General features: G+C 55.0%; 1 protein-coding gene across 2 annotated transcripts; it reads left to right on the top strand.

The window, feature by feature from the left end:
* Window positions 1-411: 411 nt before the first annotated feature.
* On the top strand, window positions 412-25,236 carry MELTF (melanotransferrin). 2 transcript variants are annotated; one of them, XM_045037092.1, is made up of 16 exons: window positions 412-671; window positions 2,511-2,665; window positions 4,006-4,108; window positions 4,912-5,094; window positions 7,328-7,484; window positions 8,706-8,773; window positions 11,398-11,585; window positions 12,326-12,506; window positions 13,215-13,366; window positions 15,615-15,711; window positions 16,882-17,076; window positions 18,281-18,437; window positions 18,526-18,593; window positions 20,664-20,851; window positions 22,483-22,681; window positions 23,153-25,236. In XM_045037092.1, exons 1-16 carry the CDS (start codon window positions 623-625, stop codon window positions 23,233-23,235), a joined length of 2,223 nt encoding a protein of 740 aa, XP_044893027.1. In that variant the 5' UTR covers window positions 412-622; the 3' UTR covers window positions 23,236-25,236. The 2 variants fall into 2 exon arrangements, with proteins under 2 accessions (XP_044893027.1, XP_006936227.2); XM_006936165.5 differs by having other exon boundaries at window positions 413-671; window positions 4,009-4,108.
* Window positions 25,237-26,331: the final 1,095 nt, after the last annotated feature.

Raw genomic sequence — 26,331 nt, 5'->3', positions numbered from 1 at the left:
CTGGGTTCATCTCTGTATCCCCAGATCCTTTGTGCAAATATGTACTTGAAGAGAGGCTGGTGAATGAATTCAATGGCCCTTCAGCTTCCTTGCAGCTCAGACTCCAGGTTTCTGACTTCTTCCTTCCAAATCTGAGCTTTTCCCTCTTCAGTTGAACATGATATTTAGGGTGTTTCTAGAACAAGGGGAGGGGTGAATGCTCTGGAATGTGGGGCAGAGAGTTGAGGGGACACAACTCTAGAACAGCGTGTTAGCTGGGGGAATCAGGTCCCAGACAACAGATACATGACTCTCAGGGACAAGTAAGCGTGTGTGCTCAGAAGCTGGGAGTACCTAGGAGTCGGCGGTTAGACTGGGTCCCCCACGCCGCCTGAGGTTCCGGCAGGGGGCGCCAGAGAGAGGGCCAAGGCCAGCCTGGTTAGCCCAGGTGTCCAGTCTGGGGCGGGAGGGTGCGCCCTAGGGGCGTGGACACCGCCGAGAAACACCCTGGCCGCATTTAAGTAGCTGCAGGCCAGTGCCAGGGAGGAAGGAGGCGAAAAGTTCCAGCAACTGCTGACCTACTCGGACCCAGAGTTAGACGCACCGACACCCAGCCCGGCCCCAGCTAGCTCTAGACCGCGCCATGCGGGGCCCGAGCGTCGCTCTGTGGATCCTCCTCGCTCTGTGCACAGGTGAGGCCCGACGGCCCGGTCTCGGGAGCAGGAGCGGAAGTAGGAGCTGGGGCGGGGGTCCTGCAGTTCTCCAGCCCCGGACCAGGGTCCCACGCAGCTAGGAAGTGTGCTCTGAGTCCTTATCTCCCGGGAAAGAGGGGAGGCGTAGAAAGGCGCTAAGTGCAGCTGAAGACGCCGGGGGTTGGGGTGGGGGGGGGGGTACTAACACTGACCCCGGCCGACTGGGACGTCCGGAGGGCTTCTTGGGGGAAACGGCATTGAGCTGGGCCTTGGAAAAGCGGGCCTGCTGACCTGCCCAGGAGAGGGGCAGCCAGAGGCGTGGAGGGGAGCGTCTTGGAGGGTCGGGGGGGGGGGGGGGACAGCTGGGAGGGTGAACGCTCTTGGTAGGCGTGGAAGCCCGAAGAGGGTTTGGGGGCCCGGAGCGACTCTGCCTCTCCCGAGCCCGGGAGGGAAGCGGGAGGAGATTCTAAGGGACTGGTGGTGAGACGTGAGATACGACCCGAGCCGGGAGCGTGTGTGCCCAGAAGCTACGAGCACACTAGGGCGCCCTGCGAGGTGCAGCGAGGAGGAGGGGGCGCTGTCGGGTCTCCTTGCGTCTGCACCGCCCTCTCCCAAGGAAGTCAGGGCCCAGGGCAGTGAGGCGTGAGTCTGGGCATCGGGGAGCTGCTGGCAGGGACGGGCGGACACAGGATGGGTTCACCCTGTGACCTCACCAGTACAAAATCTGGACCCGCTACCCGGGTCCCAACTCTACGGTTGTCGGGACTACCAAGGTGCAGTCTTGGGGCTCTGGAGAGGGGGGACGCAGTTTCACATTCCAGGATGCCGCCAGGAGCTGGGTTGCAAAAGGAAGGCTGTGGAGGACCCTGCAGTCTTGACCCTTGGAGTGGGGATGGGAAGGACAGGCTGCCAGGAGAGAATGACCTGGTTCCTGGGGGTGGGGAGCTGGATCCAAAGCTGGACAGGGTGAGTGGTGGAGGAACTCAGGTCTTCCAAGGCATCGACTGCAAGGACATCTGGCCCCCACTTCTGCTGGGCCCCCAGGCTGGATGCTTTCTGGGACCCTGACCCGGTCAGACCTCGGGACCCAGGAGGCTCCCCACCAGGAGGAGGGGTCTAAGCAAAAGTCCACGAAAGAGCTATGTGTCCTGGCTCTCTACATAGGTTTACTTACAGCGTAGAAGGTGGCTTTTCTCATCTGCACTCTCTGATGACAGAGCAAGCTCAGAGAGGTGAAAATAAGTTGCCTGAAGTCACTAGCTCCTTCTCCAGGAGCGGAAACGTGAACTCCACCTGCTGGTTCCTCAGCTGCCCCTTGGCACTGTGACCCTGAGGGTGGGTTTGCAATGGATGTGATCACAGATACTCCGAGAGGATGCAAGTCTCCTCAAGGGCAGCCGAAACCACTTCCCAGTCTCAATTCCCAGCTCCTGAGGAGGGCGCAGGGATCCTGAGTGAGAGAACCTGGTCCATCACCCTCTTGTTGGAGGACACAGAGGCCCCAAGACTAGGCAGGAACTTGCCCAGTCACGGAGCCAGCCGCGACTCCCCAGCCAGCGCTCTTTCCAGCCACCAGGCTAAGCAGGTTCGGGGGTAGCCCAGCACTACCCCCGGAGACGTTCCCTGGCCTCTGTAAAGTGCCAGGCTCTGAGCTGCCCCAAGTGCAGGAATATGCGTGCAGTCTGTGACACTTTTTGCCTCGGTCCCTCCCAGCGGGAGGGCAGGGCCGCAGTAGAGCACCGGCTACACAGGCTCGTGGGGTTACACACAGCTGCTGGAGCCAGCCTGCTTGGGCTCGGGATGCCAGGGGAGCCGGACCTCACTGTCCCCTGCCCCCAGCGCTCGGCGGCATGGAGGTGCGGTGGTGCACCACCTCAGACCCGGAGCAGCAGAAATGCAGCGACATGAGCAAAGCCTTCCAGGAAGCCGGTATCCGGCCATCCCTCCTGTGTGTCCAGGGCACCTCAGCCGACCACTGCATCCAGCTCATCACGGTGAGTCCTGCCCCCTCGCTCCACTACCACACCCTGCCAGACGGGAGGGCTCTGACTCACGAGGGAGTACACAACAGCGTCATTCACAGAGAAAGGTGCCGATGAGTTTCCCAGGCAACAAGGGCCGGCTTGTTTCCCGCCAGGGCCCAGGCCAGCCACTGGGAGGCCACAGAGAGGGCCCCTGCTCCGTGGGCGCCAGTAGGGAAAGCTATCTAAGAGGCAGAGTTTTCCTTCCACAAGGCCCCTGCTAGAGTAGGGACGCTACCCACCCCCACCAAGGCGCGCCCAGACAGCAGCCCCCTCGGTGGCCCATGGTAGTTAGGCCGTCATGAAGCTTTCTCGAATGGGGCTTGTGCACTTTCTCAGGAAGGAGGAATGAAGGCCAGCAGTCCTAGGTGGGTGAATGGGGGTGGGAAAGAAGTGCTGAGGGGCGGATCTGCTCAGCTGGCACTGACACTCAGAGGCAGGACTTCAGTGGAAGGACAGTGCCTGGAGGGAAGCTTTCTGGACAGGCACAAGGGAACCTGGGATTTCATTTCAGCTCAGCCCGTGATTTCTCCCCAAAGCTAACCCAACCATGTAGTACCACATGGGCCGGGGGCTTCGGTCAGGCTCCACTGGGAGGAAAGCGATTATACAGAACTACAGTTTTATCATGGACCCCATGACACTGATAGGTATACTGCCATTTGTGTTTTGAAATAAAAAAGGGAAAAAATGAAGCGGGAATTTGTGGGATTCGGTCTGCATCTTAGAAAATCTGAGAAACAGGTTAACAGTGGAGGCGGAGGTCTGAGAGGCGGGAAAATGAGGGAGGCTCACTTTGCACTACATACCATTTTGTACTATCTGATTTTTTTAAGTTCATTTATTTATTTTGAGAGAGGGAGAGAGAAAGAGAGTGAGAGCACACAGGCAGGGGAGGGGCAGAGAGAAGGAGAGACAGAATCCCAAGAAGGCTCCGCACCATCAGCGCAGAGCGCAGTGCGGGGCTTAAACACGCAAACCATGAGATTATGACCCGAGCAGAGATCAAGAGTCAGACGCTTAACCCACTGAGCCACCCAGGCGCCCTGAAAATTAATATTTTTTAAATACATAATTAGAAAAGGCAAACCCTTGGCCTAGGAGAGCTGTCACCTAGGACCTGGTAAAGCGTGAGCCCGCTATACCCTGGTGGCTGCAAGGCTGAGCCAAGACAGGGTTCCCGGGCCAGACAAAGAGGACGAGTGTGGACCTCCATGGCTTTTCAAGGGGCCCTAGGCAGACTAGTGGGTGTCTGTGAACTCCTCGTCGGATGGGCCGGGGTGGCTGGGCTGGGCTGACCCACATGTTCCCAGCAGGCCCAGAAGGCTGATGCCATCACTCTGGATGGAGGAGCCATTTATGAAGCAGGGAAGGAGCATGGCCTGAAGCCCGTGGTGGGCGAAGTATATGATCAAGGTCAGAGGGCTGAGTGGGAAGAGGGGCGGGCCAAAGGACAGAGGATGTCACTCTGCAGCGGGTTTGGCCCTCGAGCTGGTCAGTAGCCCTGTCCCCAGAACAGTCCTGGTGTCCAGGCCAGACCAACCCACAGAGACTCCCCTAAGTCTCTCTTGCCACTCCCCTTAGAGCGGGGGCGCCACAGACATAGAGGGCCAGTTTAAGTCTGTTCTCCCCTGTGGGGAGCCCAGCCGGCCTGGAACTTGCACCCACAAGCCCTTACCGAGGGGCTGCCCCATGTCTGCTACAGTGTTAGGCACAACTGACTGGGTGAAGGAGTCTTCGTAATGCCCAGCGCCCGAGCACTTCAGTGACCCTGTGTCAGAAACGGCACAAAGTGGGGATAGGGGCTGGCCAGAGGTATTGCCTAGGACCTGCAGAGCTCAGCCGACCAAGATCAAATCCCAGTCCCGCCCCTTCCTATGGTCCTCTGTGGCCTTGAACAACCTTCCTTCCTTGACTGTAAAATGGGGGGAGTAACCCCTGTCCTGTCACACAAATGAAACGAGTCAGCCTTGACTCATGGTGTGCACTTGACACATGGTAAGGGCTTGGAGATGTGAAAGCCTCTGCCCCAGTCCCTGCACCTTGCACCAGATCTGTGTCTAACTCAGGATACGTGGTGCACACACACACACACACACACACGTGCACACACACACACACACACACACCCATCTCCCACAGCCTTCCCAGGCAGGGTTCCAGCCTCTCTGGTGGCTTCTTCCCTGCCACCCTCACTCCTCTCCTGTCTCTCCTTCTAGAGGTTGGTACCTCCTATTACGCCGTAGCTGTGGTCAAGAGGAGCTCCAATGTGACCATCGACACCCTGAAAGGCATGAAGTCCTGTCACACGGGCATCAACAGGACGGTGGGCTGGAACGTGCCCGTGGGCTACCTGGTGGAAAGCGGCCGCCTCTCCGTGATGGGCTGCGACCTGCTCAAAGGTAAGGGCTTTGGGCCAGGCAGGCTTCTCCTGCAGGAGCGCTGGGTCTCCCCACTGGCCGCTGCGCTGCCTTCCCCTCACAGGTGACCGCCCTCAGGCTCACCTTCGTCCGTAGCTTCCTTTAACTAAGGAGCAGCCCCATCGCACCTCCTCCAGGGCCTTCCGGACACCTACTTGGTGCTGGCCCTCTCTTTAGTGCTGGCCAGCCTGCTGTTGCTACCGTTTGAGTTCTGGTTGATCGGCCCTCCAGGGCACTTGACTCTGGCTCACTCATCACGGTACCCTAGGACACCCCTGAGCACAAGGTCCCACCCGTGTTTGGGAGGCAGTGATGCTCAGGGAGCAGCTCTCACCTGGTAGACCTGTGTAGGTTCCTACTTCCAGAGACGTGTCCTCGTCATTACAGATGAGAAACTATTTTGGGGGGGCCCAGACAAGCTGCTGGCTTATACCCAGAAAGCTCACAAGTGGGTGACCCCAGTCGATTCATTTCTAGTAAGAATAGGGCTGTCCTGCAAATAGAATGTGTCCCATAGAAGGGAGGTGAGAGTGATCTGAGAGGGGTTGTTGAGAATAAAACATGCCAAGGGAGTGAGCTGAAGCGCTGAGTGCCTGACTGAGAGCACTCAGGTGGAAGTTGTGCTTCTCCTGCTTGGGGTTTCTTTTCCTGGCCACCAGTCTCTCCACGGCAGGCATAGTACAGTGAAGTGGCCCCTGACACATGACAACCACATTCTTAAACTGCCCTCCTGGGATCACAGCACCCCCAGTAGAGTTTATCCATGAGTGTGCTACCTCCTGGTTTGTTCCACGGGTGACCAGTCCCTGTCGGTGGGGGCAGGTGGGAGAGCATAATCGTCTTTTTTTTTTTTAATGTTTATTTATTTCTGAGAGAGAGAGAGAGACAGAGAGACAGAGAGAGCATGAGCAGGGGAGGGGCAGAGAGAGAGAGAGAGGAAGACACAGAATCCGAAGCAGGCTCCAGGCTCTGAGCTGTCAGCACAGAGCCCGACGCAGAGCTCGAACTCTCATGAACGGCGAGATCATGACTTGAGCCGAAGTCAGACACTCAACCAGTGGTTGAGCATAATGGTCTTTTAAAGCCCAGACTTTGCTGTCAGATAGATGTACATTTAAACCCTGGCTCAGCCTAGTCTCCCTCACTGAACTTCAGTTTCCTCATCTGTAACACAGGAAAATTAGCACTACAAGGCTGTGATGTTGGAAGAGCTGAGATAATTCACACAACGACTTTGCACAGGACGTAGCACAGGGTACATCCTCACTGCACAGAGCTGTTGCTACATGAGCTCAACTCCTATACCTCTCGGGGGCACCTTGCTATCGTATACGCGTACACATGCACACACAGACACGCACACATGTACACGTGCATGGGCCACGCCCACATATGCACAAACCCATACACACACATGCACGCATACATATGCATTCACTGCCCCCATACAACCCAACCACTGTGTAAACCAGCACAACCTCCAAGAGCTTGGAAGCCCTGTCCCCTCGGATGGTGGCCAGATATGGGTGGCCTGTCTTTCAGTTGGCACATTTATTAAATTTCTGTTCCTCTGGGAGGAGGCAAAAAGCAGACCAGGAAAGGGAGCCCACCCTGGAAGAGTGTGGTCCAGCTGGGTGATGAGCCAGCCTCCTGCTCACCCTATGTGGCACTAAGGTGACCTTAGCACAGGATAAATATTTGCCGAAAGGGTGGACACTGGGCCTCAGTGCTGGCGGCGGCCCCAAAACCATGCCAATCCTGACCACTTCACCGTTTCCCTGCCCCTTCCTGTGTTTTCGAAAGCGTTGTCTATGAAATTAATTGTAGTCATTACGTAATAACTTCTTTCTTTCCCCACTTTCATTGATGACACGTAACTGATTTGAAGTGAAACCCACAGTGAGGACAGTAGTTATTTGACAGTTGCCCTTTGCGGGCAAGTGGAGATAAATGTTTTATCCCCCAGAACTGTTTTTAAAATAGCGAAATTCACTCCCAACACCCCTTGCTGCTTTTGTGGCCCCAGTTTGGGAGTCACTGACCCAGTCCAGCTCCCCAGTTTTGCTCGGACAGAAGTTTGGAGGGTCCAGCGAGTCCCTGAGGAGCCCAGCCCGCCCTAACTGCAGCCTGAGGAGAGTGAGCCCTCCCTAGGGGCCCTGGCCCAGGGGTCTGACCCCGTGTGGCTGACTGACCTCCCTCTGCCTCCTTCCCACAGCTGTCAGCGACTATTTTGGGGGCAGCTGCGTCCCCGGGGCAGGAGAGACCAGCTACTCGGAGTCCCTCTGTCGCCTGTGCAGGGGCAACACTGCTGGGGAGGGGGTGTGTGACAAGAGTTCCCTGGAGAGATACTACGACTACAGCGGAGCCTTCAGGTGAGAGGAGAGGGCAGGGGTGGGGGGCGCTGAGTCAGGGATGAGGCCTTGAGGCCACAGAGCGGGTGGTAAATAGCTGCACTGAGAGGTCCCAAGGGTGGGGCAGTGTTGGCTGCATCTCTTCAAAGCACCCTTTATATAGTTCATGTGCCTGGTTAGTTTAAAAACATCAGCCTGGAATATGCCGGACTGGATTTGCTCACAAAATCAACATGTTTGGTGTATTTAGAGAGATGAGGGCTTAGAGAGTAGAAAATGACAAAAACAGCCTTTTGCCACTTTTGTGTCCCCTTTCTGGTGTCTCAGACTCACAGGGAGGGTGATAGGAGTGGGAAAGTGTGGCGGGAACCCTGGAAGTCCTGACAGTCGGAACTGGCCTCAGCTCCGCACCCGATTAGGGCTGGTACTTTGAATGCGCTCTCCTTGGAGCCCAAAGAGAGTCTCCAACAGCATGTGGCATAGCTGCGTCTGTCCACAGCTGAGGAAACATGCTCAGCAGGGCCGGCAGTGGAAGCCTCCTGAACCCCTCTAACTGCCTCGGCCTCAGTGTTTCCACCCGGAAGCAGGGAGCCTGCTGGTGCCCCACGCCCCAGGGTGGGATCTGGGGAAATGCAGTTTGGGGCACAGAGAGAAAAACAGTCCTCAGTCCTCGAAACCAGAGCCTTTGGCCCGCCCCGCTCTCCTGGTATTCCCCCAGCCCGGACCCTGCTTCTCTGCTGGCTGTGGGGACCCAGGCAGCCCTTTGCCCAGTAGGGCCTGGCCTGCCTCCCTCACTGGGCAGTGACATATAAAGGATACATAAAAGTCCTGGTCCCTTCCACTCAGGGGTTTTTGGTGTGGCATGAGAAGGTCTTACCTAATCCCTTGCCTCAGGGCAGAGTCATCTTCAAAACACCCTGAGCATCGAAGCTGTTGATAACAGCAGCTGCCCTATGAGTACCTGCTCCACTCAGGCTCCGAGCTGGGCTGTACAGTGTCTATGCTGATTGTAAAGGATCTCTCCCTATGGAGAGCTACTTTCATATCCCCACTTTAGAGGTGATAGAGGCTAGGAGGGCTCCACAACTTGGCAAAGCCACACAGGAGACAAACCAGGGAGCTAGATCCTGGGACTGCCTGACCGTGAAACCTGTGCCCACCATCACCAACCCCTACGGTCCAGAACAGACCTCCAGAAGGCAGACAAGCTCCACCCAGGCTCAACTGGTTTCTCCTCTGCAGGTGCCTGGCGGACGGGGCAGGGGATGTGGCCTTTGTGAAGCACAGCACCGTGCTGGCGAACACCGATGGTGAGTAGGGAGGGCCGGCGTCCAGGAGCAGGGTCTCAGGCCCTGTAACTCTCCCTAAAAGGAAGAGATGAGTCTCATGAGTATAGTTCAAACTGCTCTGTGGGGCAAGGGGCTGCCCTGCTCTGATTTGTGTCTGGCATTGGCTCCCACTTTCAGACTGGATTCTGACTGCAGAACATTTGCAAATCTCTGCATTAGCCCTCATCTACCATCCCTTCTCCCATTATCTGAAGAAGCCATCCCTTATCCCTGAACAAGGTCATATTAAATTGGGTTAGTGTTATGTGTTGATCCACTAAAAAAAAATTTTTTTTGCAATCATTGAGCTCTAGAAAATTTCTAAGAGTCAGTCATAGAATTTCCATTTATTTTTACCCAGATTCCGGCTTTTACCATTTGCCACATTGGATTCATCATTCTTTCTATACTTTTGTATGTTCTTTCTGAATCATTTGAGAGTACGTTTGCCTGCCTCAGACCCTTTAATACTTCAGTGTGTATCTCCTAAAAACAAGGAGATGTGGACCTAGCCACAGTAACAGTCATCAGATTCGGGAAACATAACATTGACACAATACTATTATCTAATCTACAGCCCATATTCCAGATTCACTAGTTTTCCCAATTCTGTTCTTTGTAGCCATTTTTTTCAGGCCGCAGACCTAAGGTGTGATCACATGTGGTATTTAGTTGTCAGATCTCTTTCGTTTCCTTTAACTTCAAGGAATTTCTCAATCTTCGTTTTTGTGGCAGTGACATGTTTGAAGAGTCAGGCCAGTTATTTTCTAGAATGTCCTCTAATTTAGATTTCTGTCGGGATTTTTATTTCTTTAATTTGAGGTGTAATTTACATGCAGCAAACACTCTCGTTTTGAAGTACAATTTGGCAAACTTTGCCAAAAACACAGTTGTATAACCACCAACACAATCAAGAGAGTGATTGTGACAGACCTCTCGCCCCAAAAGTTTCTTGATGCCCCCTTCTGGCATCCACCAATCATTTCTGTCTCTATAGTTTTGCCTACTCAATAATGTCTGATCACTGTCTTTTTTTTTTTTTATCACAATCTTTTTTTTAATCATAACCTTTGCCTTTAAAAGCAGAAGGTCCATCATGTGGTCTGACATTCAAGAAGGCAAACAATAAGAACCAGATTTGAGAAAGAGGAAAAAAATGATTTGAAAAAGGAGGAAGCACATAGGATTATCTCCAGAGCAAGATGATCCTATGAAAATGGACAGCTGGGACTTGGGCCTTAAGATCAAGCAAAAAAAAAAAAAAAAAAAAAAAAAATTGGAAGGTGGAGAAAGAATAGGGCTGTATTGGGTTAAAATTGGCATTTTTAGTATTGTGATGGTAATCTAAGGAAGTCTAAATAATTTTTTAAAGACTATCTTCATGCAAAAGATTGGTAAGAACAAAAAAGGGAATTGACATAAATGTCTGAAGCGACGGTGGCTCTAATGGTCCCTAGCCAATGAAAAACAGTGGCAGATCGAAATACCAAAGTGGTACGTTTGTCTCACCGGAAGGCCAGATATGCCCCCAGAGCTCTATACAAAGGCTTTGCAGCAGATTAAAAATAGAGAAGAGCTGGGGAGGGAGGCGAGAATGGCACAGAGTAATTGTTGAGAGTGCTATAAATGATCATGCAGTCATTAAAAATGACCTTTATGGAGTTTTCCAAACTATTGCTCTCGGTTTTGGGGTTTGGTTTTGAAATAGCTTTGGAGGGAACAGAGTTTTCATGATCCCACAAATGATTTTTCCCCCTCCTATTTCCTAGCAGAGGCTTATCCTCCTCATTTTAAAATTGAAAAGTCATAAACATATTGTTATGTAATGCCATCTGTTGAGTTACAATCTTAAAATTATTCTTCTTAATATTCTTAATCTGGTGTCAATATTCACTCTTTCAAATAAATCTGGTTTTCTATCATAAATGAGTTTTATGGAAATTTTCCACAGTGAGGGAAAATACTTTAAAATGACAAATGGGAAAAAGAAAAGTAGGGTGCAAAATTGCCTATCAAGTATGTCCTTAGCCATGTTAGAAATGGTTAGAAAATAGAACAAAGGACTTGGAGGAAACATCCTTAGACATTAATGGATGAATGTTGGATGAATATATGGGCAAAGCTTTGGAGAGTTACCCTTTTCTCTCTGGGCCACAGTTCTGGGTAGATTCTGTCTGGCTGTGTTCCCACCATGGCCCTCTCCCCTGCTCTCTGCTCAGAGCCAAGTTTAGAGCCAAGCAGTGAACTCCTGCTTCATTTCTCTCTCCCCTTCTGAGCTCCCCTTTTTCTCTTATTCTTTTTATCGTTAATGAATCGTCCTGTTTGTGCTGCATTACTGTCAGAGACCTCAAATCCGTGTTGTTAATAGAAACTGGGGAAAGTCTATAGAAAATGTAATACACCTGGTCTTGTGGAGTGTGGCCGCCAAGCTCCTCTTCATTCTGAGTTCTGGGTCCCGCCTCCCGGAAGAGTTTCTGTTCACCATGAGTCTGAGGCTCTTTACACCCTAGCCTCTCCTCAGCTCCCTCTCCTGGGCCTTCCTGAGGCCTTTCCCAAACCCCTCCCAGGACAGAAGTTGGCTCACCACAGGCTTCCTATCTTCCCAGGGAAAACTCTTCCCTCCTGGGGCCAGGCACTGCTGTCGCAAGACTTCCAGCTGCTATGTCTGGATGGCAGCCGGGCTGATGTCACCGAGTGGAGGCGATGCCACCTGGCTCGGGTGCCTGCTCACGCGGTGATGGTCCGGCCTGACACAGACGGGAGCCTCGTGTTCCAGCTGCTCAATGAAGGCCAGGTGAGTTCAGGGCACCCCCCTACCCTGCTTCGACACAGCTTCCCAGATGGTACCGAACCTTCTGGTCTCTCGCCAGGGTAGGAGCTCACTCCAGTGAGAGCCATCATGGGGCTGGGCCAGCCAGACCAAGAGGGGCAAGACTCAGGGACCCCCACCCCTGCCCGGGGCGAGACCACAGCCGAGGAGGTCTCTGTAGTGTCCAACCTTGGTGTGAAGGAGGGACCGACTGTGTGAGCTGGCAGCCAGAAGGGCAGACCAGAGAGGGGAGACCCAGGACTCAGGAAGCGAGGAGGCCTGGGCTCAGGCACCCCTCAGAGAAAGCTGCTCACATTTGTGGCTCTTAAGACCAAAACCAGAATATATGAGCAAATAAAATGGCAAAGCCAACGAAGGTCGAAGTACCCCATTAGTTAAATGTGCTGAATAATGTTTTGCTGAGACCACTGTTTACAAGAACAGCACATTTCTGACTGTGGGGCACCCCAGCTTTAGCTAGTTTTGTCCCATCACTTGTCCTTAGTCCCAACCACACCTGGGCCATAAGTCCTGTGTTCACTCAGCTGGGTGTGACAAGGCAGAGTGCACTGGGGGAAGGAGGCAGTGCCTCACCTGGTCCCCAGAGTGGGCGCCTGGCCAGAGGGCATGGGAATAAGGAGCTGGTGGCATATCTGGGAGGGATGTGTCCCCCCTCCCTGCTGGCATCACCTCACCAACCCCCACTCTCATCCCTTGACACACAGCGTCTATTCAGCCATGAGGGCAGCAGATTCCAGATGTTCAGCTCTGAGGCTTATGGGCAGAAGGACCTGCTCTTCAAAGATGCCACCTCTGAGCTGGTGCCCATCGCCACACAGAGCTATGAGGCCTGGCTGGGCCGCGAGTACTTGCAAGCCATGAAGGGTCTCCTCTGTGACCCCAACCGTAAGTCCACCGGTCTCTTGCCCCACTGGCTCCAGCCCAGCCGGACCACAGGCATGGCAATGCTTTCTGGAGAGGCAGCTGGGAGAGGACACTCACCCCAGGAGCTGTGCCCCTTGGCCTCCATGAGAACCAATTGCTTCCACCTCCCTGCCTCTGGAGGTTTGGGGAGGAAGCTTCTCCAGAGTTGCATGGCCTGCTGTATCCTGGGTCTGTCTTGGGAAGGGTCTCCTTGCCCCTCCACACAGAAGTCACCAAGTCCCATCATTCTCTCTCCACAATGCCTCTCTCTTCCTCCTCCCCACCCCATAGCCAAGGCCCTGGTTCAGCCATTGTCTGTTGGCTGGACCATTGCAGTAGTCTACAAATGGGCTTCCTGCTTCCTGCCCCCTACAGCCAGGGAAATGGTGTGCCACTCACTTAGACACATGGCAGCCATGATCTGCCTCAAGCCTCCTCACAGTCCCATGAAAGAGGCGCACAGTTACCCCCCTTTCTGTAAGAGGAAACAGGATCAGATATTTAAATATCTTACTTCTTACAGCTAATGAGGGAGAGAACCAGACTCTCCCTTGGGTCTGGCTCCAAGCTCTTCGTACTGAGGTACTGGCCCCCATGGCCCCTGCCCCGCAGGCCATCATGCTCAGGGCCAGCCCCTGAAGCAGGTGTGTGCGGTGGTGACCACAAGCTCACACACACTCACACACACAGGGCTGCCCCGCTACCTACGCTGGTGTGTGCTGTCCGCTCCGGAGATCCAAAAGTGCGGAGACATGGCTGTGGCCTTCAGCCGGCAGAAGCTCAAGCCAGAGATCCAGTGTGTGTCGGCCGATTCTCCCCAGCACTGCATGGAATGGATCCAGGTAGGGGCCGCGCCCAGAGGGGCAGAGCAGACCAGAGGGGCAGGCGGTGGCCGTGCCTGGGATGGTCCTTACCAGTCCTCCCCCGGTGCCCTGGTCTGAAGGAAACAGGGTAGGCTGGGGAGGAGAACACCTCCTGTGACAGCCCCACAGAGAAAAGGTAGGAGGAAGGCCTGGCAGGGACCAGCCATCCCACCCCAGGGGACCGGGGGGGGGGGGTGGTATTTCCTTCCAGGGAACCCAGGAATCCCTCCTCACTGAGTGGGTGGTCTGGGAGCAGAAGGAGCCCGAGACTGGCCCAGCCAGGCACTGGTTGACCTGTGGCCTTCTGTAGAGAGAGATGAAACAAACAGTACTGACCCTTACTAAGTACAGTGAACGCTGATATCTTCTGTGATGGTCTATCCCAGCCTTTTTTTCTAAGCTTGTCATGGTTCATTGCACTGATTTGGCATCCGCTGATATGCTGCAGTCAAAAGCACTGGCCCTGTGGCGGCCCACGCAGCTCTGTCCTGCTTTGCTTCTCTGCCTGGAGATGGAGGCCAGGACCGGGAGGTAGCCCTAGGGCCCTGCAACGAAGGATGCTACTGTGGTCACAGGTGGCCCACCAGCCCTTGGAGTCCTGGGCTCCTCCCTCCTCTTTTTTAAGAGCAAGTAGGTAGAGCCTATGGTCAGGAGCCCTTATCAGGGCAGTCCCCAAATGCAGGCCGGACCACAGCGCCTCCGGAGTGTCCACACTGCCCCAGCCAGGCAACCACATTGACTTAAAGGCCAAGAAGAGAAGCATGGACAGGAATAACAGGAGGTCAGGATCGTGATAGATAGCAGTCACACGAGCATGCGAGCCCCGGGTGCCGCACGCTGTGCTGAGATTTCACGCGGGCCGCTTCACTTAATCCTCACAGCACCGCTATGGGGTGGGTATGATCACTGTCAAGTGTGGAAACTGGGGCCGGGAGAGGCCGAGGAAGCAACTTGCCCAAAGTCACCCAGCTCATGGTGGGGGAGCCCCTCTCCCCAGGGGCCCACAGGAGGCCGGCCCCAGCATGACCGCAGGTAACGCCGAGGAAGGGTGGGCCTCAGTGGAATGGAGGAAGGGGAGACTGGAGGTAGAGGGCCGTTCATTTCGTAAGGCTGGGCAGGCTGTCCTGTCGGAGGCGGCTGGGGCCACGGGCTGCAGAGCAGGGACAGATGTAGGAGAGAGGTTTCAGCTCCCTATAGGCAGGAGCCTTCTCTCTGTCTGAACTCAAACAGGGCCCAGGGGCTGCCCAGTGCCCTACGGGGAGAGTAGCAGACTTGGAGGTTCCTCAGAACCCCAGCAAAAGGCTCAGAGATACTTGGTTCTGAGGCTCTCAGGGATGGTATCCAGTGTAGCTCTGATACCCATCTGCTTCCAGGCCACGGTGACTCTGGGAAGGGGGTGCCGGCTGGAACGAACCCTGGGCTGTAGGTAGGAAGTCTGGGTGAGGGAGGAGAGGGCCCCCAGAGACACACCCTCCAGGCTCAAATACCAGTGCCACTGCCTGTTATTCCGCCACCATGCCTCTGGGCCTGAACGGTGCAAGGTACCTTCCTGGGGTGCAGATGTCCCCTCTCTCCCCTGGCCCCATTCCCTCTCCTTGGGGTTTGTCACACTACTATGCCTTGATTATTGGCTAATCCCTTTTCAGTGTCCGAGGGGTCACCTGCGCAGAGGCTTCAGAATTCACAAGATTGGGTGGAGAGTGGGAGACCTGGAGCGCATCAGGAGGGTCGAGAAAAGAGGGCCCTGGGCTCCTCCTGCTGCCTCCTGAGGCAGAGCTTTTTAGCCATGAGACTGCTGTCTTTGAGCCTGGCTCTTTCATGCATTCGCATACACATTCGACAAATAACACATTGCATTTGTGCTGGATGCTAGCCCTGGGCCAGGTGCTGGGGACACAGTACAGTGCCCCAGGCCTCTGAGGGCTGGCAGTCCCTGGGGAGACCCCACCCCAAGCACAAGGGCAGTGATAGTCAAAGTTCTGCTCAAAACAGGGCCTGGCAACAGACGTGTCAGTAAACATTTATTCAAAGAACAAAGCAGACGCCCACGGATGGGAGTGCTGGTTTCATGCCTCTGGTCCTCCAAGCACCCCTTTTGCCCACACATCTCACTAGGGTGGGGTAGGATAGGGTTCCTCGGGGAAGAGAGCAAGAGGCCAAAGTCCCCAGCACCTCTGTCAAATCCCGACACCTTCTCTGCCCGGTCACCCGTTCTGTCCCATTTCAGGCTGGGAAAATTGATGCTGTGACCCTGAAAGGCGAGGACATCTACATGGCGGGGAAGGAATATGGCCTGATTCCAGCAGTTGGGGAGCGCTATGCCCGTGAGTGTGGTTGCTGGGTCCCCTGGCCTCTGCTGAAAGCAGCTGATATTTTCATGTATATATAACCCACCTCAGCCCTTTTCAAAAGCTCCCCCTCAGTGTCCCTTTCCCAGGGCTGGTTGCTGTCAGTCACAGGCAAACCCCAGATCTCGGGTTTCCCATCTAGTCATTAAAAGCCTGGCAGGTGTGGGCAGACCTTCTATAAAAGGTCAGAAAGTAAACCCTTTAGGCTTTACAGGCCATATACAGACTCTGCATATTCCTTTTTTTTTTTTTTTTACAACCTTTTAAAAATATTAAAACCGTTTTTTAAAACATTTTTTAATGTCTATTCATATTAGAGAGAGAGAGAGACAGAGCATGAGCAGGGGAGGGGCAGAGAGAGGGAGACACAGAATCTGAAGCAGGCTCCAGGCTCTGAGCTGTCAGCACAGAGCCCGACACAGGGTCCAAACTCATGAACTGTGAGATCATGACCTCAGCAGAAATCAGAAGCTCAACCGACTGAGCCACCCAGGTGCCCCTAAAAACTGTTTTTATGCTTGTAAGCCAGGCCATACAAAAGCAGGCTGAGTATTTGCTGACCCCTTGATGAGAGAGCCTCCTCTGCCCTTCCAGCCTGACCATGTGGCTCATAGAAGGTGGCCCTGGGGACTGTCCTTCCTGTCAGCTCATGCACACCTTCCCAGTGGCCCAGGCTGGGGCCTCGGTGTTCTGTCCCCGTAAGTGGTGACCTCAGGTCATTTCACTTGGATGTGAAAAATCTTTGGGCCTAGGAAAAATGTTTCTGCAGTCCTCAGCTGTGCCTCCACCTTTCTCCCAAGAGGTGAGAAAAATACCACCTGAGTGTAAGGGAAGGGAAATCTCTTTGGGTAAGGAATGTTGGGGAATGGGCTGAGGGACACAGAACTCTGAAAAGTGGAGCCAAGGGCTGCTTCCCAGCCTTGGAGGGGGACAAGCGGGGGTCCCACTGCTGGATGTGCACTCCTGAACCCATGCAGACAGGGCCTGGACCCGAAGCAGAGAGAGGCACTTGGGGCAGGACCATGGCTCTAGGGCAGGAGCCGCCTGAGGGAACGGGTTGAGGGCAGGAGGGGATTTGCGTTGGCTCCTGTCTGGCTGAGGCCGGAAAGCACCAATGGGGTCCTCACTGGTGTCCCCTCCCCACAGCGGAGGACAGCAGCAACTCCTACTTCGTGGTGGCTGTGGTGAGGCGGAACAGCTCCTACGCCTTCACCCTGGATGAGCTCCGGGGCAAGCGCTCCTGCCACTCAGGGTTCCACAGCCCCGCGGGCTGGGACATCCCCGTGGGCGTCCTGGTGCAGAGGGGCTTCATCCGGCCCAAGGACTGCGATGTCCTCACAGGTACCACCTTCTGCAGGGACGTAGACATGCAAACTCTGTTTTGGGGTCTACTGGGTTGGGGGCCGGGTCTGAAGGTCAGGGAGCCCACCCCCCGCAGGATCCCACAGAGCAGCCCAGAGAGATTTCCTCTTCCTCCTTGATGTGCCCCTTTCTCTTGGGAAGGTTGGGAATATCCTTTTGTTTTCTTTTTAGTTTTTTTACATTTATTTATTTTTGAGAGACAGAGAGAGACAGCATGAGCAGGGGAGGGGCAGGCAGAGAGGGAGACGCAGAATCTGAAACAGGCTCAGGCTCCGAGCTGTCAGCACAGAGCCCGATGCGGGGCTCGAACCCACGAACTGTGAGATCATGACCTGAGCCGAAGTCAGACGCTTAATCGACTGAGCCACCCAGGTGCCCCAAGGTTGAGAATATTCTTGCCTACGTTTGGAGCCGTTGTTGGGTGGAGGGTGCCACGCTGCCCCGTCCTGCTTACCCAGAGTGGAACTAGCTCCAGTGGGCGTGAGGAGCAGGGGGTATGCGTGAGCTCTGGGCCTGGCGGTATCACTGTCCAGTTGTGGGTCTGTCCCCATATCCCAGCAGTGAGGCATCTGGGGGACCTCGCTGGAAAGTGGCCAGGCTTCTGTACAAGTGCTGAAGAAGTCACGTTTACCAAGCAGCCACCTTATGCCATACACGGGGCCCTCCCCACCTGTTAAATCACATACATCCATGGTGAAAGGAAGGCAGTAGGAAGCTGGCAAGATCCTGGGCTGACTGCACCTCTGTCCCGTCTGGCACCTCAGAAAAAAACCACATTTTTTTTTCTAACCATCTCCACAAGCACACAGAGAGTGTTAGGGTTGGCTGCTCCCACTCCCACACAGCTGGGCACTTGCCCTGACTGGAAGAGAATAGATTATAAGGTAGTGAGTTCACCATCCCTGAGGGAGTCCAAGAGAAGACTGGGTGACTACCAACCAGAGGCTGTCCATGGGATTCCTGTATCTGGACAACTTCTGTGCTCCCCTCATCCCTGTGATTCTCACAGGAGGAGACATGCTCATCTGAGCCAGGTGGGCAGTGCAGCAGACGGGTGGCCTTGAGCTGTCGGGCCAAGCAGAGTGGGCAGACTTGTAGGGGAGTGGCCCTCTCATCTGCCCCTGAGCCCCCACTGCCCTTTCCCCTGCTGGCCCCTTGACACAGCCCTCCCCCTCTGCTCCAGCCGTGAGCGAGTTCTTCAGTGCCAGCTGTGTGCCCGTGAACAACCCCAAGAACTACCCATCCTCGCTATGTGCGCTCTGTGTGGGGGACGAGCAGGGCCGAAACAAGTGTGTGGGCAACAGCCAGGAGAGGTACTATGGCTACAGCGGCGCCTTCAGGTAAGCAGTGGCCTGGTGGGCGGGCCTGGGGCCAGCACAGACGCTGGGTCCCTCCTGCCAACACCTGCCTTGGCCTCTTGTGTGGCAGGTGCTTGGCTGAGAACGCGGGGGATGTCGCCTTCGTCAAGCACACAACTGTCTTTGACAACACAAATGGTACGTGAGGGGGGCTGGGGCCAGAGCGGGACCAGATTCTTGGGGGTTTGTTCCCCATCTCCAACATGATGCAGGCACTGGGTATTGCCAGGATTGGGGTAGAGCAGCAGCTGGGAAAGACTGAGTCTAGAAGGCTCTGCCCCTTGGGGATCCCAGGGGCTCCAAGGGCCTCTCAGGAAGAATAGACCTCAGGGCACATGTCCAGGTGGGCAGGACACATGACAGTTTTTACCGGTCTAGAATCCAAATCTCCATTCGACCAAAATGGTAGAAACTCAACCTCAGTCCATTTGGAGAGACCCCTTCTTGGGCATTTGTATTGTGTCTAGGTATGGTGGGGGGTGGGAGTGGGCAGCTGCAGGGGGACAGGGGTCTCTCTCCACAGGGTCATCAGTTCACATCAGCATCTGGTCTTTGGTCCTGAGCAGGTCAGTGTCCCGTGCAGGGAAATCTCCTAAGCCATACAAGGCAATGCACAAACCCATTCACATCACATGGGTGGCTTTTTCTCTGGAGTCACCTTCCTGGGCTCTGACTGGGAAAAAGGGCCCAGAAACTCTATGCTCCAGGCCCCCCCCAAACCCACTCCTGGGTCCTATTGAGGGGCAGGGGACTTTGGCGTGCCTCTCTTCCCTCCCTGCTCCTGTTCCATTTTGAAGACTGGAGGCTGTTTCCCCCCCAACACCTACTGTTTGTTCTTTCTCTATACCCTGCCTGCACCCAGGCTTTGAAACCCCAAGTGCTGGGGGCTCAGTCTTCTCTCAGAAATTTGTCCCCAAAACTCAGTGCAGAAAGGTGCAATGTGGCCCGAAGGGGAGGAGGAGATTGGTGAAGAAGAAGCAAGACCTGCAAGAGAAGAACATCAGTTAGGATTTCAAAACTCAGATGCCACCCTGCCTAAGAAGTGTTACCAAAGCTGGGAGGGCTCCAGGCCCCGTTGCCACAACCCCTCGCCCCTGCAAATCTCCTACCCTGAAGAACACTTGGGATCATCCCCCCAAGAGGAGGGAGATTTGTGCTCCTGCAGGAGCCAGTGAGCCTGGCCTGGCCCCAGCCCCAGGCCCTCTGTGGTCTCAGGATAGGGGGAGGGGAGGGGCCGGTCCTGGGGGGACCCTTTCAAGAGTCACCTGCATCGAGGCACCCACCTCCCAGGGGCACTCATTCCCCTTTATTTTTATCTCTACTTGTGGGCCCACCTGGGGTTTCTTCTGGAAGAGGGTGGCTACTAAGTGAATAATACATGAAGACACAAAAATAGTATGATTCCCGAGGGCAGCGTTTCTCAGGAAGCCCTTGGGCCAACAACCCCCTGCTTCAGAAACACTGGGTTGCTGGTTTAAAATACCGATCCCTGGGCCCCACCCTAGACCTAACTTTGAAACTGCCTCTTCCAGATCAACACGTGATGTTATACCTTTTCTGGTTTGAGAACTTCAGCCATTAGGGTAAGAGGTCCACCACCACCTTCAGGAGCCCCCCCCACCTCAGGCCCAAGACCTGTAACACACAGGTGGGGCTCTTGGCCTGGGAGTGATTAAGAGTCTCCATTTTGCCATTTCATGTGCAATAGGAGTGGTCATACTCACTTCGTGTTACTGGCATGAGGAGAGAGCAGTGCTTGTGAAATACCTGTCACATTTTAGGTTCTCCCTATTCTCTACCAGTGGTAGCTCCTACCAATGTTATTTTTTTTAATGTTTTTATTTATTTTTGAGAGAGAGAGAGACAGCGCAAGTGGGGCAGAGGCAGAGAGAGGGGGACAGAGGATCTAAAGTGGGCTCTGTGCCGATAGCAGCAAGCCCGATATGGGGCTCGAACATGCAAACTGCGAGATCATGACCTGAGCCGAAGTTGGACGCTCAACCGACTGAGCCACCCAGGCACCCCGGCTCCTACCAATGTTATTAGATCAACCAGGTTCTCCGGTCCTGGTAGGAGAGCAGATAAGTTGGAGAATGGAGAGGGTTGAGAAGCTGGCTACATATGGCCACCTCTCCCCAGTCAAGGATTTGGGAATCCAGAAGGAAAGCAGCCTCTCTCTTCCTCTCTCCCAATGCTCCATCCTCTCAGGCCACAATTCTGAGCCCTGGGCTGCTGAGCTAAGGTCAGAGGACTATGAGCTGCTGTGTCCCAATGGGGCCCGGGCCGAGGTGTCCCAGTTCGCGGCCTGCAATCTGGCACAGATACCATCCCATGCTGTCATGGTCCGGCGGGACACCAACATCTTCGCCGTGTATGGACTGCTGGACAAGGCCCAGGTGAGCCAGGGCAGGGGCTACATCACTGGGGGGTGGGCAACCAAGTGAGCCAGGGCCCCGGGTGCCTCAGTCTACCTGGAGCAGACCTCAGGAGGAACTGAGGAAGCCTGGAGAAAGTTCTGACATGCTCACTTAGTCAAACCATTCCTCCAACTATCCTTTCTGTGTCTTGCATTATTAATGTTTCCTTCTCAGCCAGATCGTTCTCACCCACATATAAACCTGCTGCTGCTTCTACCATCTTGAAAAAAACAAATGAGCCCCCCTCTTGGTTTCACAGCCATTGTAGCCATAATCCCACCCTCCTAGAGCAAAACTCCTTCAAAGAGTCATCTCTACTCAAGTCACCAGTTCCTCTCTGGTCTCTCTCTTTTTTTTTTTTTCCCCAGTGTTTATTTATTTTTTGAGAGACAGAGAGACAGAGCGTGAGTAGGGAAGGGGCAGAGAGAGAGGGGGACACAGAATCCGAAGCAGGCTCCAGGCTCTGAACTGTCAGCACAGAGCCTGACATGGGACTCAAACGCACGAACCGTGAGATCATGACCTGGGCTGAAGTTGGACACTCAACCGACTGAGCCACCCAGGCGCCCCCTCTCTGGTCTCTCTTAAGGATGGAGACCACTCTAGACAGGCCCCCGCAGGGCCGTGAACCTGCCCTGAGCTAGATCAAAGTGAGCCATGGTGCTGAGTCCAGTGGCTGTTTCTCAGCCCACATCTCCCTGACCCTTTAGCCGCATTGGCCACAGCTCCCACCTGCTGGAAGTGCTTTGCCCCTTGGCTTCCAGGTGCACACCTGCCTGGCTCTCCTCCCAGGCTCTATAGCAGTTCCTCCTCATTTCCCTGGCTTGTAACGACTGGACTGCCCCAGGGCTCTATCCTAAGCCCTCTTCTCCACCTGCACCCCTGTTGACGTCGCCTCATCCCACATCGTCAGCAGCCACCTGTGTACTGACAGCTCCCAAATTTATGTCTTCAGCCCTGCTTTCATCCCACCCTTCCATCTTTAACAGCTGCCTACCTGACATTTCGACTAGCATTTCTAACAAGCTTCTCGGCCTGAACAAGCCCGCAGCTGGACTGCCCTGCTTCCCTCAGGCTTCCCCCCTGCTGCGGATGGCCACTCCAGACCTCACATTTCCTCAGGAGTCTTCTTCAGCTCCTGTCTTTCTCTCACGGTCTACATCCAGTCCATCTGCAAATCCCATTGGCTCAACTTCCAATATACATCTGGAATGAACCCAGACTGACAACAGGGCCCTTGGTGCCCACCCACTCCACCCCCTCCCCCACTTCCCCATCTCCCCCCTTCTCTCCCCTGTGTCCCCTTCTTCCCGCGGAAGCGATGTGGGGAAGAACCCTGTGTCAGTGCACATTTTCCCGGGGAGAAGGCTGGCCTTTCATCAGCTCCTCCATTATCCGTGAGTCCCCCAAAAGATTGATGGCCACTTTGATCCTGCTTACTGTGGAAGCTATCATCATATCAGTACTCCAGCTTGCTAGGTCGGCAGGCCTGTGATTTCACATCAGTCTTGGTGCCCTGAAATCCCTTGCTCTTTGGGTCACCATATGTAAAGCCTGAGTGACCACTGGGGAGGCCAGATGAAAAGCACATCTGCCTGTGGTGCTTCCAGGACCTGTTTGGAGATGACCACAATAAGAATGGGTTCAAAATGTTCGACTCCTCCAACTACCATGGCCAAGACCTGCTTTTCAAGGATGCCACGATCCGGGCGGTGCCTGTGGGGGAGAAAACCACGTACCGAGACTGGCTGGGCCCTGACTACGTGGCAGCTCTAGAAGGGATGCTGTCTCAGCGGTGCTCGGGCGCAGGTAGGTTCACACCTCACGGGAAGAGCAGGTGTCCCGCCACATTCCCTGTCGTCCCTCCCAGCCTTTCACCCCATATCCTGAGTGAACTGAGGGCCTTTCCGGGTGGTTACAGACGATCAAGGTGAGGTGTGGGGGCAGCGGGGAGTGTGGTCTGAACAGGAAGACTGCAGACAGAGCAGAGACACTGGCTGTGTAACCCAGACAGACCTAGATAAAGAATATAAATGCTGCCAGTAATGGTCCAGAGAGGATTGAAGCAACCACATAAATATACATGAAGTATAATTTTGGAAGGAATGAATATGTAAAGAAACCAGGGGAAAGAAGAACTGTACCAGGGCAGAAAGAGGGAGCCTGGCCGAGTCGAGTGCACACAAGTGCGCTCGGTAAGTCCTGCGCTGGTGTGCCCACTGCCCGCAAATGCGGCTCTAGGTGCTCTGAGGCCTTAACTGCCTGTGTTCGATCCCTCAGCGGCCCTGGTCCCCAGCCTGTCCCAGTTGCTGCTGCTGCTCCTGCCACTCCTCACAGCTGGCCTTCTCCATACCGCCCTCTGAAGCAGCTCCAGGCAAGCCTAGCCCTCCCTCGGAATGGAAACCTACTCAGAAATCTCCATAAATAGGCTGTTCTCTATGGTGAAGCGGGTTAGCACTGCTCAGAGAGACAGGAAGTGTGAGAAACCACGGAGCTCCTCAGAGCTGCGATTCTGACACCAAAGAGGAGGTTCTGTGATTGCTGCAAACCGGAATAAAGATGAATGTTAAAGGAAAGCCCCCCCCCCCCCACCTCGAGTTGAGTTGGATGCGAGCAGTGCTCCTGCGTGAACCCAGCCTCTGCCTCCCAGGCACCACCTGTCCCTCTGCCACCTGAGGCGGGCGAGCTGGCCGGCCTCCCAGTCACGCCCCACCCACGGCTGGCAGGCCGCCTCCCTGCAGATCCGTAGGCTCCCACCACCGGAGGAGCCTCACCAGGCTCAGGATTGGAAAAGGCCAGTTACCAAGGAAACAGGCTGAGCCCCCCCCCCCCCCCCCCCCCCGCTTCCCACACGGCCCTCTCCGGCCCTCTCCGCTGGAGCCTGCCCTGCTGAGCTGCCCAGGGGACCCGTCCTCTGCCGGTTCCCTCTTCCCCTCTGAGGAATGGATGCACACTTGGCACCTCCTGTTAGCCCCTCTCCATCTGGGCTCTAGACTCCCTCCTTCCGGCCTCCCTCCTTAGGACACCGTGTCTGTCTAGGGAGGCATCCACCAGATGAGGCTACAGTCGGGCCTGCCAGGGAGGTGAAGCTGCTGGACACAGACAGCCCTTTGTCCTTGTCTTCTGTGGCTTGGCATGGCCCAGACCACCCGACATACCTGATTGTGCTGGGCCAGAACAGACCACAGGGGTGAACCCTCAAGGGGGTCCTCAGACAAAGGAAATGCTCCTCAGTAAGCATCCCCCCTCCTGAGTTTCCATCTCAGATTATCCTCTTGTCCCACCCCCGCACGCCCTCCCCTCCTCAGATGCCCCTGCACATCTAGCAGCGGCGGTTGCCTCCCTATGGAAGGACTCAGCCTCAAGGACCTGCCCAGAGAGCTCCAGGCCTGGAGCAGGAGGTAACCCGGGCCTCCGAGGCAGCACAAGCCGTCTGAAGAGGCAGGAATGGGGAGATGCCCTTCTCTTTGTCACAGGAGCCATGGGCCGGGTTAGGCACCAGTGGGGAGCTCCAGCTCCTCTGTGTCAGCAGGAGGTCTCCTCACCCAGGCCTGTACCAGCTGGACGAGGCCACTCAGTCCAGAGGAAGGGTCCCACCTTCCCCTCCCCTGTGAGTCAGAGGAAAGTGCCTGGAGAGGGTCTTCTCTACTCCATTTTTGCCACGGTTGTTTGAGGAGCCAGAAAAGTTTCCAGAACTGCCAGCTCTTCCTCTGAATTTTCTTCCCTGAGAAAAGGAAAAAAAAAAAAAAGAAGAAGAAGAAACAGGAGCAAGCCACCCTCTCAGCAGACTGGGAGCCGCGTGGGTCTTGAGCTATTTGCGTCTCGATCTGCGGGGGCCTCGGGGACGCCGATGACAGGCTGGTTCCTGGTGCTTCGCCCCCATCAGGGGGCGTTGGGATGGATACCTTCCATCTCTCAGCAGTGAAGGAGGCCCCTGGCAGCATCCTGGCCACAGTCGCGCCGTCCCGAGGAGTCCTAGTCACCATGCTGGGGAAACTCTACCCCACTGCCAAGGGCAGAAGGAGCAGCCTCCACTACCAAGCTTTGTACCCTCTTCACCGCGGGGAGTGAATGATTCTCTGACCTGACGATTGTTTGATTTTTTTTTTTTTTTTTTTTTTTTTTAAGGGAGATTCGTCCAGTGAGAGTGTATTTGTGTTTGGCTACCCTGGGCTAGTGTGCTGCCCAGGGTGTGACACCAGTAACCATGAGCCACTGAGTATGACATGTGTGAATGCTGTGTGAGGTTGGATTTTCAGGTGACAGCAGGGGGCTACCACTGTGTTAGTGCTAATAAAAGACGTTGGTTTGTTTTTTTTAAATAAAGCCGAACAGCCCTGCACCTGCTGAGGCTTGGAATCTGATAGAGACTTTCTGCTGCTGATTGATTTGACTTCTTAGCTGGTCAGAGGCCTACCTGCCCCAGACCACTCCCCAGCCTGCCCAGAATGGCAGTTTCCACTCAGAGCCCTGTTCCCCCAGCCAGAGTTAGGGCTTCTTCAGCCGGTGAGGCACCCAACTCCCTTCTCCCCTCTGAAAGGGCCCCCAGCACATCTCAGCTGCCTCCGCCCCCTCAGCCTCTTGGGTACCCACTCTTCTGGGGACCAGATAAAGAGGAGGATGCCAACTTCTACACCCACCCCTGCCCTGTGTCTGTAAAATAAGCTGCCCACACCTTTGCTTTGGCACGTTGGCCACTAATTCACTGGAGGAGGGAAAGGGAGGGGAGTCAGATCTCCCACGGCCCTCACCAGCAGCACTGTCTGGCCTGACATGTACCAGTGGGGCTGGTCTTGGCCAGTGCCCTGCTGGGGCTGAGGATGTGGAGGTTCTCTGCCCTTCGCCCTTCCCACGGCTCCTCCGCTGGCCCAGGCCAACCCTCCCTCCGTCACTGCGGCCATCTCACAGAGTTGCGTCTCACTCCCACGGTCCTCTGCTGTAACTGGGTGGTCTGCCTGACCTCAGAAGCTGAGCAGTGTGAGTATCCACACTGTCTCTGCACCATGTGAGTCTCCTGGTGCTGCCACTCACCCCTTGAAGCTTCGGGAGAGTTACTTAGCATCCGAGCCCCATCTCCACTTCTGAAACATGAGCTCGATAGTATGCACCTGGTGCGGTCCTTGTCAAGTCTGGATTATCCTACATGGAAAATACTGCACCCTGCTTGGCACATCCCAGGTGCAGGACAGACACTATTACCATTGCTATTACCATTACCCCCAGAGTTTGTTTTGTGGGCTTAAGTTTCAAATTCCCAGGAGAATCATCTGATTGGCCCAATGTGGGTCAGGTGTCTCCCACTGGGCCAATCAGCTCAGACGAGCATTAGGCATATAGCGAAAACCTGGCCACTGAGACCACCCCCCCCCCCCCCCCCCCCGGAAAGAGGAAGTGAAATCATTGCGAGCAAGGCAACATCCCCAAGTGTTGGCTACCGGGTCTGCTTTAGGTTGTATTTA

This window comes from Felis catus, chromosome C2 (genome assembly GCF_018350175.1).
Source record: "Felis catus isolate Fca126 chromosome C2, F.catus_Fca126_mat1.0, whole genome shotgun sequence".
NCBI classification, from domain to species: Eukaryota; Metazoa; Chordata; class Mammalia; order Carnivora; family Felidae; genus Felis; species Felis catus.
This window is presented reverse-complemented; position numbering and strand designations above follow the sequence as displayed.

What these genes read in the sequence shown, in the direction of transcription:
- MELTF (XM_045037092.1), top strand. Translation starts at nt 623, where the DNA reads ATGCGGGGCCCGAGCGTCGCTCTGTGGATCCTCCTCGCTCTGTGCACA. An exon ending in TCTCCTCTGTGACCCCAACC is followed by an intron (nt 12,507 to 13,214) that starts GTAAGTCCACCG and finishes TCACACACACAG; the next exon opens with GGCTGCCCCGCTACCTACGC. An exon ending in TCAGCGGTGCTCGGGCGCAG is followed by an intron (nt 22,682 to 23,152) that starts GTAGGTTCACAC and finishes TCGATCCCTCAG; the next exon opens with CGGCCCTGGTCCCCAGCCTG.